The sequence below is a fragment of the Ovis aries genome, chromosome 12 (genome assembly GCF_016772045.2).
Source record: "Ovis aries strain OAR_USU_Benz2616 breed Rambouillet chromosome 12, ARS-UI_Ramb_v3.0, whole genome shotgun sequence".
Taxonomy (NCBI): Eukaryota; Metazoa; Chordata; class Mammalia; order Artiodactyla; family Bovidae; genus Ovis; species Ovis aries.
The window spans coordinates 53070803-53084869 of NC_056065.1; the positions used below are offsets into that span (position 1 = coordinate 53070803).

The 14067-nt window shown below is 50.3% G+C and overlaps 1 protein-coding gene across 6 annotated transcripts in view; it reads right to left on the minus strand.

Annotated features, from left to right (window-relative positions):
• Positions 1-453: 453 nt before the first annotated feature.
• PRDM2 (PR/SET domain 2) overlaps positions 454-14067 on the minus strand; it is a 131912-nt gene continuing 118298 nt past the window's right edge. For 3 of the 6 annotated variants that reach the window (XM_042257443.1, XM_027975876.2, XM_042257445.2), the window contains 2 exons: positions 9439-9555; positions 454-2440 (listed from right to left, as the gene is read on the minus strand). In XM_042257443.1, the coding sequence (XP_042113377.1) occupies positions 2434-2440; positions 9439-9555 (124 nt within the window). In that variant the 3' untranslated portion in view covers positions 454-2433. Of the gene's footprint in view, positions 2441-9438; positions 9556-14067 lie in introns of those variants that run through there. The other 3 variants (XM_042257444.1, XM_060396176.1, XM_027975878.3) reach the window with 2 other exon arrangements.

Here is a 14067-nt window from a genome sequence, read left to right on the forward strand (position 1 = left end):
CAGATTTGTGGTTGCCTGGAGCTAAGGGCTTGGAAATAAGAAAGTGACTGCTATTGGGTATGGGGTTTCTTTTGGGGGGGGGGGGTGATTGATGGCTGCACAACTCTGTGGGTATACTAAAAATGATGTATACACATAAACGGATAAATTGTATGGTATGTGAATCTGAGCTCAATGAGGCTGCTTAAAGAAAATAATATATCTGCAATCACAGGAGGCCTTTTTAGTCTCAGCCATGTGGCTTATTAACTCACTGGCTGGCAGGTGGGAGAGGGCCAGGAATGTAGAATGAGCTTGCTCACCAGCTGGGGGTATTTCCATGGGGAGCTTCCTGGAAACCTTAGGTTTCTCTCATGGCTAGAATGGAACCTTCGAGGACCCCCCAGCCCACTCCCACCCCTCAGACACAGAGAACTCCAAGTACCAGAACCAAAATGATCACTCCCACGCCTGTTCCTCACAATCTCGCCTCACATTTTTATTGTTAAATTTTCTTCACATGGCAGATAAATTAACTTTCATTGTTAATTTTCTTCACATGTCCTCTTCTGCAATCCAAACCCACGCTTGAAGACCATCACTGACCAGGAAACACCGCTTTTTAAAAAACAAAAAGACCAACCCACCCACCCCCATTTTCATGATTGGAACATTCGTGACAGTTCTTCTGATAGTCTGAGGGTGAGAGGCTGACCAGCACGTTTGCACATGCAAAAAAAATGAGTGCCCCCAGCCCTCCCACCACATTTTCCAGAATTTTCCACCGGCTGAAGGCGACTTTCCAAGCTTTGGGTTCATGGGCCTTCCTCGCTGCTGAAAGGAAAAACAAACCCTCAAGAACTGAGAGGCTGGGGTACAGTTCATGAGTGTCAACATGGAGGGGACAAAATCGTATCATCAGGATAAAGAACGGCCGCAGATTTTCATGCTCATGAGGGTTAATTTTAGGAGCGGGCCAAAGGATTCCAGTTTGTGAGAATTTAAAACAAATCACGGTCTGTAGCTGGGTGGGTGGGAAGAAGGATGGGCACAAGCCAACGATCAGCACTTTTCTGCCCACGTGAGGCTCTCATGAAACTTTCCTCCAGGACCGTTATCAGACCCCATGCTGCAGCCAGTCGACGGATTCATTAAATAACACAAGTTATAAAACTTTAAAAATGGGGCATTTACAGTCAGGGACATAAATACGTGCTTTTAAAAGTGTCTACATACATATTTACAGAGTTGCAAGATCAACCATAATAGCCCTGAAAAAAGTCCCTTTTTTTTTTTTTTTGCATGACCATTCCTACATACTCTAAAGGGTCCCCTCTTTCCACTTTGGGTCTGGCGCATCACCATCAAAAATGGGGCTGAGAAGACAGCGCCAAAGTGGTCTCAGACATCCTTGTCTGGGGTCTGCCCCAAAGGCACAAAACCCAAGACCCTCACTGAACTGGGTCCAAACTCCTAGCTCAGCTCACCCGTTTCTCCGAGACATGGACTGCTCCATCAGAGATGAAGCCAGCTCCATTGTTCCCTGGCAGGCGATGGACAGTCTCCGGAAATCTCTTCCCCCACCCCCACGCTTTTTAATCGTCCAACTTATTTTTCGTTTCCCAGTTTCTGTTTGTTTGTTTCCCTTTTCAGCCTATTTGAGAAGCTCAGACACTACAGATGTTGATGGTCCCACCAAGTGAGGCAAAGAAGTACATGAGGAGCTCACCCCCTGCCCTAACCAGATCCCTTCCCGTCCTCTGCCTCTCCCATGGGAGGAGTCTGATCTATAAATGGAGATCAGGACTTTCTCCCGGACGCACAGGGCCTGACGGATGAGAATGGCAAATCTGGAAATGACTCAAGAGCCAGCGGCTCAGATTGCTCAGGCAGAAAGAAAAGTCTTCCAAGTGCAAGGGCCAAGGGGGATGATCAGCGAGGCTCCGAAGTGTCTACAGGCTACAGATTCCCAGAGACATTAGGGGTGAGGGAAAGCGGGGGTGGGGGAGGTGGTGAGGGGGGCCGTGGAAGATGGGGCAGGAGCAGGGCTGGCCAGAAAGAGAACTTGGCCTCCTCCTGAAGGCCTTGCTTGCACAGGACTGGAGCTGACCCCTGGGGCCAGACCCAAGTCCCCGCCGTGGCAAAAGACAACCAGAGAAGCAAAAAGCAGGATCAAGGAGCTCTTGAAAAATTGCATAGTAGGAGGGGCCCTTCCCAACAGGAAGGCTGAGCTGCAGGTACAGCACCTGAGTGTCATCCTCGGTGCCGAGTGACCTACCCTCCAGCCTCCCTGGGGTTCAGGACCCTCGTCTGAAGACCGCAGGCACACGCATACGCACACACACATATACACACGCACTCCTCCTCTCTCGCAGGCTCATGGATCTGGAATAGGTCGGTACTTCCTGCAGGGCAGAAGGCCAGTCCCTTTGGCTTCACTGACTCCAGGTCACTTCAGGTGCTGAGAAGAAAAAGAGAAGAGAAATAACAATGATGACTACGTATTCAAGTGCCTACCTCTTCGAACATGGTCCCTCTACTGAATTTTTCTAGTTAAATTAATTTCGGAAGTATACCACCTGTACAGAAAGAGCGCAGCTTGATGAACTGAGTGAACACACCCGTGTGACCAGCACCCAGATGGAGAAACAGAACATGACCAAACTCCCATTGGCCCCACCCAGGCACCTCTTGAGGATACCCACCCACCCTCACCCCCTAGAATAACCACTCTCCTGACCTAATTACCTGTTTTTATGTATTTACTTATGTTGGCTATTTATTTCTTCACTTATTTTTGAGTCTTTAGTGCTGCAAGCGGGCTTCCTCTAGTTGGAGGGAGCAGGGCCTGCTTCCCAGCTGCCGTGTGCAGGCTCCTCATTGCAGCGGCTTCTCTTGTTGAGGAGCCTGGGCTTAGTCGACCCTCAGCACGTGGAATCTTCTGGGACCAGGGATCAAACCCATTTCCCCTAAATCGGCACTTGGATTCTTAACCACTGGGCCACCAGGGAAGCCATAACCCATTTTTTGACTTAAATAAATGGAATCAATTGGGACATGTGCCTTTTGGGTCTGGCTCCCGCTAGTGTTTTGGAGATGCACCCACGGGAGGATGCACACGCTCATTGAGCATGTGGCCCTGGTTCTTTCAGTCTATGCTATGGGTTCTAGTACAAGGTCAGGCCACTTTCATCTGCCCAGTCCACTGCCCATGCACAGATGGGTGGTTTCTAGTCTGGGGCCATCATGAGTAATGTTGCTAGAACATTCTTACATGTGTCTAGAAGACATGTATGGTGCACATGTGTACGTATTTATACCAAGAGGAAATGCTGGGCAGTAGGGTGTACGTATATAACATATGAACATAGGGTACACATGTGTACACACTTTGCTGAATGTACCCCTAGCAATATAACTGCCGGGCCCTGGGGAAGGCATAGGTACAGCATCCGCAGATACTGCCAGACAGTTTTCCAAAGTAATTACATTGTCACTTCATTCATGCTAATACACTAAACAACCCTGGTGGCAGGTGACACAGATCCCCATTTCAATGGAAGAGACAGGCTCAGAGAGGAGAAGGAACCTTTACAAGGTCAGTCTGATGAACAGAGATAGGGTCAAGCCCCGTCCTGAGCCTGTGTGTGCCCTGTGTCCTGAGGGAGTGGCTTATGCCTCATCCTGCCTCCAAGAAGACCCTGGTTACAGTACTTGGCACAGAAAGCCAGGCCCATGAGTGACTGTTTAATGACGTTTGTTGCCCAGGGTTGACTATGAGCCTGGAGTTGGGCTAGGCCAAGTTCAGGGGCTCAGGTCTCTCATCCAGTGGAATTGGTCATTATTTACTATTACTACTACAGGTACTATCTACTATTGCTATTACTACTACTACTACTAATATAATCATTCAGTGAAAAGAATGATAATTACATCACTGATTTGTGGGAGACTTACTACATACCAGGCATACTAAGAGCTTTTCACGCGCTAACCTTTGCAGGCCTGACAATATAATCGTGAGAGGGGTATGCTCATCCCTTGCTATCCACAAGGGATTGGCTTCAGCACCCCCATTGATGTGTGGCATGGTTAGTCGTGTCCAACTCTTTGAGACCCTATGGACTGTAGCCCACCAGTCTCCTCTGTCCATGGGATTCTCCAGGCAAGAATACTGGAATTGATTGCCATTCCCTCCTCCAGGGGATCTTCCCGACCCAGGGATCGAACCCATGTCTCCTGCATCTCCTGCATTGGCAGGTGGGTTCTTTACCACTGAGCCACCTGGGAAGCCCTCAGAACCCCCAAGGATACCAAAATCCACAGATGCTCAAGTCCCTTATATATAGTGGTGTAGTGTGGAATTTCATTAACCCAATTTACAGATGGGCAAATTGAAACAAGGAGAAGTGAAGTACCTGCCAGGATTATTGGAATGGTGATTCAACTCCATGAAGTGTGCTCCTATGTCAATTTCAACTCCTCACAACCTCAGACCCTCTGACAGGGCTGTAAACAGAGCTGCTCCTGGTGGAGCTAGGTGCCTTAGAGAGAGGGAGCCTCCTTCTGGGTGGAGGCCGGCATGAGCCCTGCGCATAGGAGCAGAAGCAGCAGGAGGAAAGGAAGGCAGGCCAGTGTGCAGCAGCCTGCATTCCCCTCTGGCCAGGTGTGGCTCTTTTATGTGAGTTTCCTGTGGGTTGTCAAGTGGGATCCATACAAGAAGCCATCTTGCTAGCCCCCGACCTGAAAGGTAGCCCTCCAGGGAGGAGACCCCAGCAGCAGACTGGACCCCTGGGACTGGAGCTGAAGGACAGCTGGCCGAGGCTATGCCAGAGGGAAGTTCCCCTCTCACAGAGACCCTCCACCATCCATTCCCAGGACCCCATGGGAGGGCCCGCATCAGGAAGCCTGCCCCAAGGCCAGCCAGTCTTAGCTGAAGGAGCAGTGACAGCCAAGAGGAGGATCATGTGCTGACATGTGAGACAAGTGAGAGGTGCCAGTCCCTGTCCCAGACAGCCACTCCTAGTCCCTGCCCTGGACAGCCAGCCCCTCCTAGACCCTCGGGCACAAGTCTGGCTGGTGCCTAGGACTAGAAACAGACAGAGGTGAAATAGGATGTACAATGGGAGTTTCACGCTGGACTGGGCAATGTGGCACTTTGCTACCCGTAAAAGTGAAAGTGCAGGGCTTTGCCTGAGACATCAGGACACGAAGAGGAGGCAGTGGAAGGCAGGTGCTGGAGAAAAGCCAGGCTGCTCTGTGTTGGCCCCTCACTTGGGTCAGGCTGTCCAGTAGGCTGGTCACAGAGCCTCTACCCGGGTGAGGGCAGGAGGATGAACGGCAGTCCCGGGCGCGCTGAGGACATCATTTTCCTCAGGACAAAGTCCAGGGCATGTACACGGCACGGACCACAAAGTCCATGGTCCATCTGGGCATCAGAAGACTGACCCCAGGGCTGCCACTTGCCCCTCTGTCTCAGCTTCCCCCCTCGATAAATAGAGGGAGCTGGCCTATACATCCCTTCCTGTACTAAAATCCTTTGCCATGGTATCTCAAAACATCATTCTGGAACTGTGTTAAATACACAGTTGTGTATTAACAGTTGTGGACTGCATTGTGCCCCCACTCCAATATCCACCACCTGCCCACTATTGTACTCCCACTCCCAATGTGATGGCATTTGGAGGTGGGGCCTCTGGGAGGTGATTAGGTTTAGATGAGGTCATGAGGGTGGGGCCTTCATGATGGGATTAGTGCCCTTGTAAGAAAAGATGCCAGGGCTTCTTCCCTCTGCCATGTGAGAACACAGCCAGAAAGTAGCATCTGCAGGCCAGGAAGAGAGGTCTCATCAGAGCCTGATGATTCTGGTACCCCTATCTTGGCCTTCCAGCCCCAGAAGTGTGAGAAGTAAATATCTATTGCTTAAGCCCCCTAGTCTGTGGTATTTTGCTATGGTAGCCCAAGCAAACTAAGACAAATAGTTAAGTAAGATTTTTTTTAAGTCATTTTTTAAGTGGGCAAAGACCTAAACAGGCATTTCTCCAAAGACATACAGATGGCTAATAAACACATGAAAAGATGCTCAACACCTCTCATTATTAGAGAAATGCAAATCAAAACTACAATGAGATATCACCTCACACAGGTCAGAGTGGCCATCCTCAGAAAATCCACAAACAACAGTGCTGGAGAGAGTGTGGAGAAAAGGGAACCCTCTTGCACTGTTGGTGGGAATGTAAACTGATGCAGCCACTCTGGAAGACAGTATGGAGATTCCTTTAAACAACTAGGAATAAAGCTATCATAACAACCCAGCAATCCCACTACTAGGTATATATATACCAGAGGAAACCAAAATTGAAAAAGATACTTGTGTCCCTTTGTTCACTGCAGCACTATTGACAATAGTTAGGACATGGAAGCAACCTAGATGTCCATCAACAGAGGAATGGATAAAGAAGCTGTGGTATATACATACAATGGAATGTTAGTCTTAAAAAGGAACACATTTGAGTCAGTTCTAATAAGGTGGATGAACCTAGAGCCTATTAAACAGCGTGAAGTAAGTCAGAAAGAGAAAAATATTGTACATTAACGCATATGTATGGAATCTAGAAAGATGGTCCTGATGAACCTATTTTCAGGGCAGCAATGGAGATGCAGACAGAGAGAACTGACTTATAGGCACAGGAGGGAGAGAGGAAGGAGAGGGTGGTACAAACAGAAACAGTAGTATGGAAACATATACACTGCTGCTGCTGCTGCTGCTAAGTCGCTTCAGTCATGTCCAACTCTGTGCGACCCCATAGACGGCAGCCCACCAGGCTCCTCCATCCCTGGGATTCTCCAGGCAAGAACACTGGAGTGGGTTGCCATTTCCTTCTCCAATGCATGAAAGTGAAAAATGAAAGTGAAGTCGCTCAGTCATGTCCAACTCTTCATGACCCCATGGACTGCAGCCCACCAGGCTCCTCCGTCCATGGGATTTTCCAGGCAAGAGTATTGGAGTGGGGTGTGGTTGCTTTCTCTGAACATATACACTGCCATGTGTAAAATGGATAGCCAATGGGAATTTGGTGTATGATTCAGGGAACCCAAACCAGGACTCTTAACAACCTAAAGGGCTGGGAAGAGGTGGGAGGTGGAAGGGAGATTTAGGAAGGAGGGGACATAGGTGTGCCTAGGATTGATTCATGCTGAAATATGGCAGACATCAAGGCAATATTGTAAAGCAATTATCCTTCAATTAAAAATAAAATTTTTAAAATAATAAGTTATACATACTTAATATTGCTACTTAGTTGCTAAGTCATGTCTGACTTTGCGACCCCATGCACTGTAGCCCACCAGGCTCCTCAGTCCATGGGATTTCCCAGGCAAGAATACTGGAGTGGGTTATCACTTCCTTCTCCAGGGAATCTTCCTGACATACTTATTTAAAAATTTAAAACAGAAAACGTCTAAAATTAGGGAAAAAATTAAATAAGATTTTAAGGAGCAAGGTTCAGTCCCTTTGAAATTAAACTGTTGAGTTCTGAGCATTCACTGTTGGTGAGTAAACAGAAGGAGGTGTGAGCTGCAGAGGCAAATAAAATTGGGCTTCTAGGCATCCAAGCACCCAGCTTGGGAAGCTGCACTCATTTGAAACTAAGTGGAAAAGAACACACCTGTCTAGGGTCGCACACAGGTCCCAGGGGAGGGCCCGAACCTGCTAAGGCCTGCTTAAGGCTGAGACTGCAGTAGCCGACAGAAACGCCCTAGTCTGTGCAGAAATCACCCCAGCCGCACCTGACCCTCCCTCCGGCTGCAAAGAACACCTTCTCTGAGCTGAAAGCCACTTTCAGCCAGCCCACCAGCATGAAAGTCCACACAGCTGCCACAGGGGTGATCCCAGGACACGCGTGGGACCAGAGTGGGAACTGCTCAGTCCGCACTGCCTGCCTGTTCTCCAGAACACTCTAGCCAAACCTCTCCTCTTGGGGCCCCATTCTTCCCTCTGTAAAGCGGGTGTGAGGATGGTGTCCTGGGCCACCCAGTCCTGAGCAGCATCCATCGCACCGTTCCTCCACTGCACTCCTGACTCAACTCAACTCCCATCTCAGGAGCTGGGTCCCAAGAGGCAGGCTCAGTGTCAGCTCCACAGACAGGCTCTCAGGGGGAAGTGGGTTTTACATCCGGTCCCCTTCTGAATGAACTCCCCGAGAAATAAGGCCAGAAACTCCACCTGCTGAGGGAGGGAGAAGGGAGCAAGCCATGGGGAGAGGAGAGGCGGAGGGAGGAAGGCTCAGCACAGAAGACCCCAAAGCTTCAAAACTCAGCCCCTCTTGCCTTAAAAAACTGCATTCTCATTCCAAACAACCCTGGTCGCATTAGGCAGGCATCCCCGAACCTGAGTGGGTCCCAGAACTTCAGGGCCACCTGCTAATGCCGATTCCCAGGCCCTGCTCACCAGAGCGCTCATTTAATGAATTGGAGTGGTACCCTGGGGACTGTATTTTTAACCAGTGCCCCAATCATTTGGGCTTCCTGGGTGGCGCTAGTGGTAAAGAACCTGCTTGCCAATGCAGGAGACTTATGAGACATGGGTTCGATCCTCAGGTCAGCAAGATCCCCTGGAGGAGGGCATGGCAATGGACTCTAGTATTCTTGCCTGGAAAAATCCCATGGACAGAGGAGCCTGGCAGGGGTAAGGTCCATAGGGTTGCAAAGAGTCAGACATGACTGAAGCGACAGCATACTCGCCCCAGTCGTACTTGAAATGCTGGTCTTGGGACACAATGGAAGAAGATATGCCATGTCACCAGCAGAGAAACCCAAGCCAGCTCGAGGTCAGTAGCAAAGCCCAGCCCCTCAAGAGGAAAAGTCCAGCTTCCATGAATGAATTCAGGTTTCATCACCAGAAAATCTAGACGGAGGCTTCTGGTTCAACATAAATCTCAGTTTTATATTTTATGAATTAATATTACTTCCACTTTCAAAAACATGATGGAATAGCCTTTTCTGGGCTGAAAGCCACTGAAGGTTTCAAGTGTTGAATACGATCACTAATACTTAGACTTACCTGGTGTTTATTCTGTGCCAGGCAAGGTTCTAAGTGCTTTCATACATTTGACACTTGCAATTCTCACAATCCTATGAAATAGGTACTATTGTCATCCCCATTTTATAGTTGTGGAAACTGAGGCTCAGAGAGAGAGAGAGAGTAGCGTGCTGAGGTCCCACAGCCCATAAGCGACAGAACTGGGATTGAACCAGGTGGTCCAGGGTCCACACTCTCACCCAGTCCCAGTAGGAAGGCCTCCTGCCCCACTGAGCACACAGCACAGTGCTCCAGGAGTCATCACGCCCATCCCCCTATCTCCTGCCCAGCCCACCCCCAAGCCCCGCCCCCAGCCCCTAGAGCCCCAGGAGGCTGCCCCACCCTCTGAGTACCTGTCAGGGAGCAGGCAAAGCACCTACTCTTTGAAGAGGGATCCCTGGAGCTGGGCTGCAGCTGTGGCCTTGACATTCCTATACTGTCTGGTGATGTACGGGGTGGCTGGCGGTGGACATCGGGATGCCAGGCGGAGACTGTAGCTGTGCAGGGAGAGGAATAACACACAGCGTCACCAGGGGCCCAGCCCAGTGGGTGTCCCAGGCAGCACCTGGAGGGCCTTGGTGCTGATGCCCTCTCCGGGCACCTTCAGGCCAATGGGAGGTGAGCTTTAACAACCACCATGCTCCATCTACCTGCTTCCCTCCACTGGGAGGCATGGGCCGGGAGAAGCATCTAACTGCCAGGTTCTGAGACACTGCACAGGGCAGGCCCACCCTGAGGACCCCCGCTGGATGGGCAGGTGAGCCAGGAATGGACACTTGCTGTGCAGATGGCAGCTTGACCACTTCCCCACCTGTTTCATGGGCATTGCTCTCCCCGCAAAAAGCATCTGGGTATCCTTTGGTACCAAGCTACAACCATTGCCCGCAGAAAGGAGAGGAGGGAGGGCTGGGTCCCCTCCAGTCCATTAACTCTGCACCTGGCAGCCATCCCAGTCTCACTGTGCCAAGAACGTTTGTGTCAGGAGTCTCAGAGGGGGTGTAACCAGGATCCCTTGACACCGTTTGGTCCTATTCGCTTACAGCCCTTCAAATAGGATTTCTTTTTCAGGAAAGCATTATTATTATTATTATTATTTTAAATAGCTAATGCAGAGACTTCCCTGGTGGCCCAGTAAGTAAGACTCTGTGCTTCCACTGCAGGGGGCACCAGTCCAATCCCTGGCTGGGAAACTAAGATCCTTCATGCTATGCAGCATGACCAAAAAAACTAATAATAAAAATAAAAACCCGAATACTCTATTAAAAAAAAAAAAAAGGTAACCAAGACCATTATTCCTCCCCTTCCTTCATCCACCTAACTCATACTTATCTTCCAAATCCTAGCTGGAACACCACCTCCCCCAGGAAGCCTTCCTTCCCTAATTCTTGGATGAGATGCCCCTCTCATGGGTTCCCACCGCCCCTCCTATTTTTTCATCACAGCACTTGTTATACTGAGTCACAGTCACAGAATCATGTGTCGAATTCCCTCAGGAGCTACGCAGTCTCACGGTCGGGGCGCTTGTCTTGTTCATTGCTGCATCCTCAGTTTAGCGTCACAAAAACAAATATTTGTTGAACAAGAGCTACACAAGGACTTCCCTGATGGTCCAGTGGTTAAGAATCCACTTGCCAGTGCAGGGGACATGGGTTTGATCCCTGGTTCGGGAAGATCCCACAGACCACAAGGCAATTCAACTCGTGAGCCACAACTACTGAGCCCACGTGCCTAGAGCCTGTGCTCCACAAGGAAGCCATTGCAATGAGAAGCCTGCGCACCTCAACAAAGAGTAGCCCCTTATCCGCTGCAACTACAGAAAGCCTGTGTGCAGCAATGAAGACTCGGTGCAGCCAAAAAAAGAATGACACATGTGGTGCCCAGAACTGTGCTGTTTTACGTGTATCGAGTGTCTTACTCTTCATACATGGGGGATACTCTATTGACTCTCATTTACAGATGGGTAAACGGAGGCACAGAGTGGTCAAGTAACTTGTTCTGGATCCCAAGTCTGCCTCTCTGGGTAGAAGAATGGAAGTGAGGTGGGTGTGCTGTTCTCTTCCAGGCATTGGCCAAGGCCCGCTCTGCTGGACAGGGCCGAGCTAGGAATGAGGTCCATCTCAAAGGTGAAACATCAGGGTTTCGATTAGAGGTTCTCAGCCAGGGCACAGATTTGGCAATGTCTGGAGACATTTGGGGTCGTCACATCTGAGGGCAGGGATACCGCCACCCAGCATCTGGTAGGCGGGGCCAGGGATGCTAAACTAAACATCCTAAAATGCACAGGATGCCCCCACAACAATTGATCTGCTCAGATATTAAAAGCACCACGATCTGTCAAGAATGCGTACTCAGTCTCTCAGTCACGTCCAACTCTGTGTGACCCCATGGACTGTAGCCCACCAGGCTCATCTGTCCATGGGATTTTCCCAGGCAAGAATAGTGGAGTGGGTTGCCATCTCCTCCTCCAGGGGTGCTTCCCGACCCAGAGATCAAACTGGAGTCTCCTGTGTCTCCTGCATTGGCAGGCAGGTTCTTTACCACTGAGCCACCTGTGAAGCTCTCCCAGAATAGAAGAACGTATAAACAGCCCAACAAAGAAGTTGTCTGAGGAAGACTTCTGTCCCTTCCACAAACCAGACCCCCTCTGAGGACCAAGCTTGCAGGTGTGGCTCAGGGCTGCCCCTGTTTCAACTCCTCCCCTGCACTGTGCCATCCAGCCTGAGCGAGATTTAAGGCAGAAAACAGAGACTCCATGCTCAGCAGCAAGCCTGTGCCCCAGATAGACCAAAAGGTCCATGCGGGGGCTTGTGGAGGGCACCCCAGGTTGACAAGACCCCTCGGCCAGCTGACCCAGCGCTGGGAAGGGACAGTCAGCTGCCAGGCTGCCTGGAAACACGGATGACCTGCAGAACCTTGTCCAGCCAAAGAATAAGGGACAGTCTTGGCACGTGGCAGGTACCCCACGCTGTCCCTTCTCTGGGGCAATGTCTCCAGAGGAATAGAGCAGGACAAATGGCAGCTTTGGGGACAACAGGCTAGCATCCTCAATTTGCAGTTCCTTCCTCTCACTGTCACCATCATCACACATCTATCAAACATTCAGAAACCTAACCAGTCAGGGACTTCCCCGGTGGTCCACTGGTTAAGAATCTGCTCACCAGAGTCCCCTGAAGCTGCCCCCGGGCCCGTGACATCAGATCTCTGAGGTGGCCTCAGGAAAGCAGTGTCTTTTAAGATCCACAGGGGTCTCAATGGGGCTGGGGGGTGGGCTGGGTACCAGGGCCCTGCAGACTGTCCGGGGCTGGCCCCCTGAGTTCTCAGCCCACACAACCCTCACCTCCAAGGGTGGCTCCATGTTATCTATGAGGCAGTGGTAAGTGCGGGTCTAGGACTACAGAACCAGGCTGGGTCTGCTCATCACTGCAGCCTTAACACCTAGTTCTGACTGTATGGACAGCAGACCCTCAAAACATACTGAATGAAGGAGTGAGTGTCAGACTTAGAACTTCTGGTCACCAGGGGGAAGGGACAGTTAGGGAGTTTGGGATCGACATGTACACAATGCTATATTTAAAATGGACAGCTACAAGGATCTACTGCACAGCACATAGAACTCTCTCAATGTTATGTGGCAGCCTGGATGGAAGGGGAGTTTGGGGGACAATGGCTACATGTCTATGTATGGTTGAGTCCATCTACTGTGTACCATAGCATTGCTAATTGGCTATACCCTGATACAAAATTTAAAAGTTAAAAAAAAACAAAGCAGTGAGTGATCCTAGACCCTAGACATCCCCCACACAGGCATTTCAGACACAGAAATCTGTGCACATTCAGTGCAGAAGCCAGAACCCTGGTTAGTGGGCCCCTCAAGCATCCCGCCTCAGAATCTTGTAAGATGGGTGATGCTCATCATCCGGAACCCAAGGCACCCAGAAAGGGCAGGACGACCACTTCTTTGCTGTCGGAACCACCCCTTCCCTGGGCTGAAGGCACCGGAAGGGCAGGGTTGCCCCGTTTGGCTCTTGATGGTGTCATTTCTGTTTCCAGTGGTCCATTCCTGCAGACATTCCCAGAACGCTTCCTCCAGCAGTAACGGGGCTCTCCGTCTCTCCTCCAAGTTCTTGTTCAAGGGCCTCCTTCTCATTGCACCTCCTTCCCAAACACTCTATTTGAACTGCTCTGCTCTGACACTCCAAGCCTCCAGTCCATTTTTCTTTCTTTACTGTATTCACCACACCAACATGCTTGGTGTCTAACTGCCATTTGCTTTCTGGCTCCATTGCAGGCGTTTTGTTCCTGATGGACCCACATCTAAACCTGTGCCTAGCACACAGTAGGGGGCCTTTCATTTTTTGCTGGATGGATGGCATGTCTGCTACCTGCTAAGTGTTTTGCCAAGAAAGCTCTGGTAAATGGTGTACACTGAGGTCTTCACCTGGTCATGGTCTATGTGTGACTCAGTGATGCCTAAAGGAGAAAGCACTTGTTTCCAGAGGGAGACTGATGCCACATGCGAGGTGGCTGAGACATGTTCTCTCTCAAGCCCCAGTGGCTTCTGGTGAAGGAGGCAGCAGATACCCTGAACCACACACGAGAAACAGAAAGAGCAGGAGGGAAGACCAGGGTCAGGCAGAAGATGAGGAAAGGTGATGTGGAAAAGGGCCCAGAGCAGGTCCCAAGCAGAGAGAGTGGTGCAAGGACATCGTGACGATCTAACAGGGTTGGTCTGTCCGCATGGGGTGTCTGCACGAGCTGATGATTCACAGGCGAAGCAGGCCAGCACCTTAGCTGGTCTTCCTAGAGCTTGAACTCGCTGGGCTCTGGGGACCTGGGGAGAAGGTGATGTCAAGGAGTAGGGCCCATACCTGATCTCTCATCTGGGGGCAGAGGGAAATGAAGGAGCAACAACAGAAACCAAGGCGTGCCTAATGAAAATGAGCTAAAGCTGCCAATCACTGAACAGATCATTTAAGGACATGAAAAGGCAATTCACAGAGAAGTCCAGA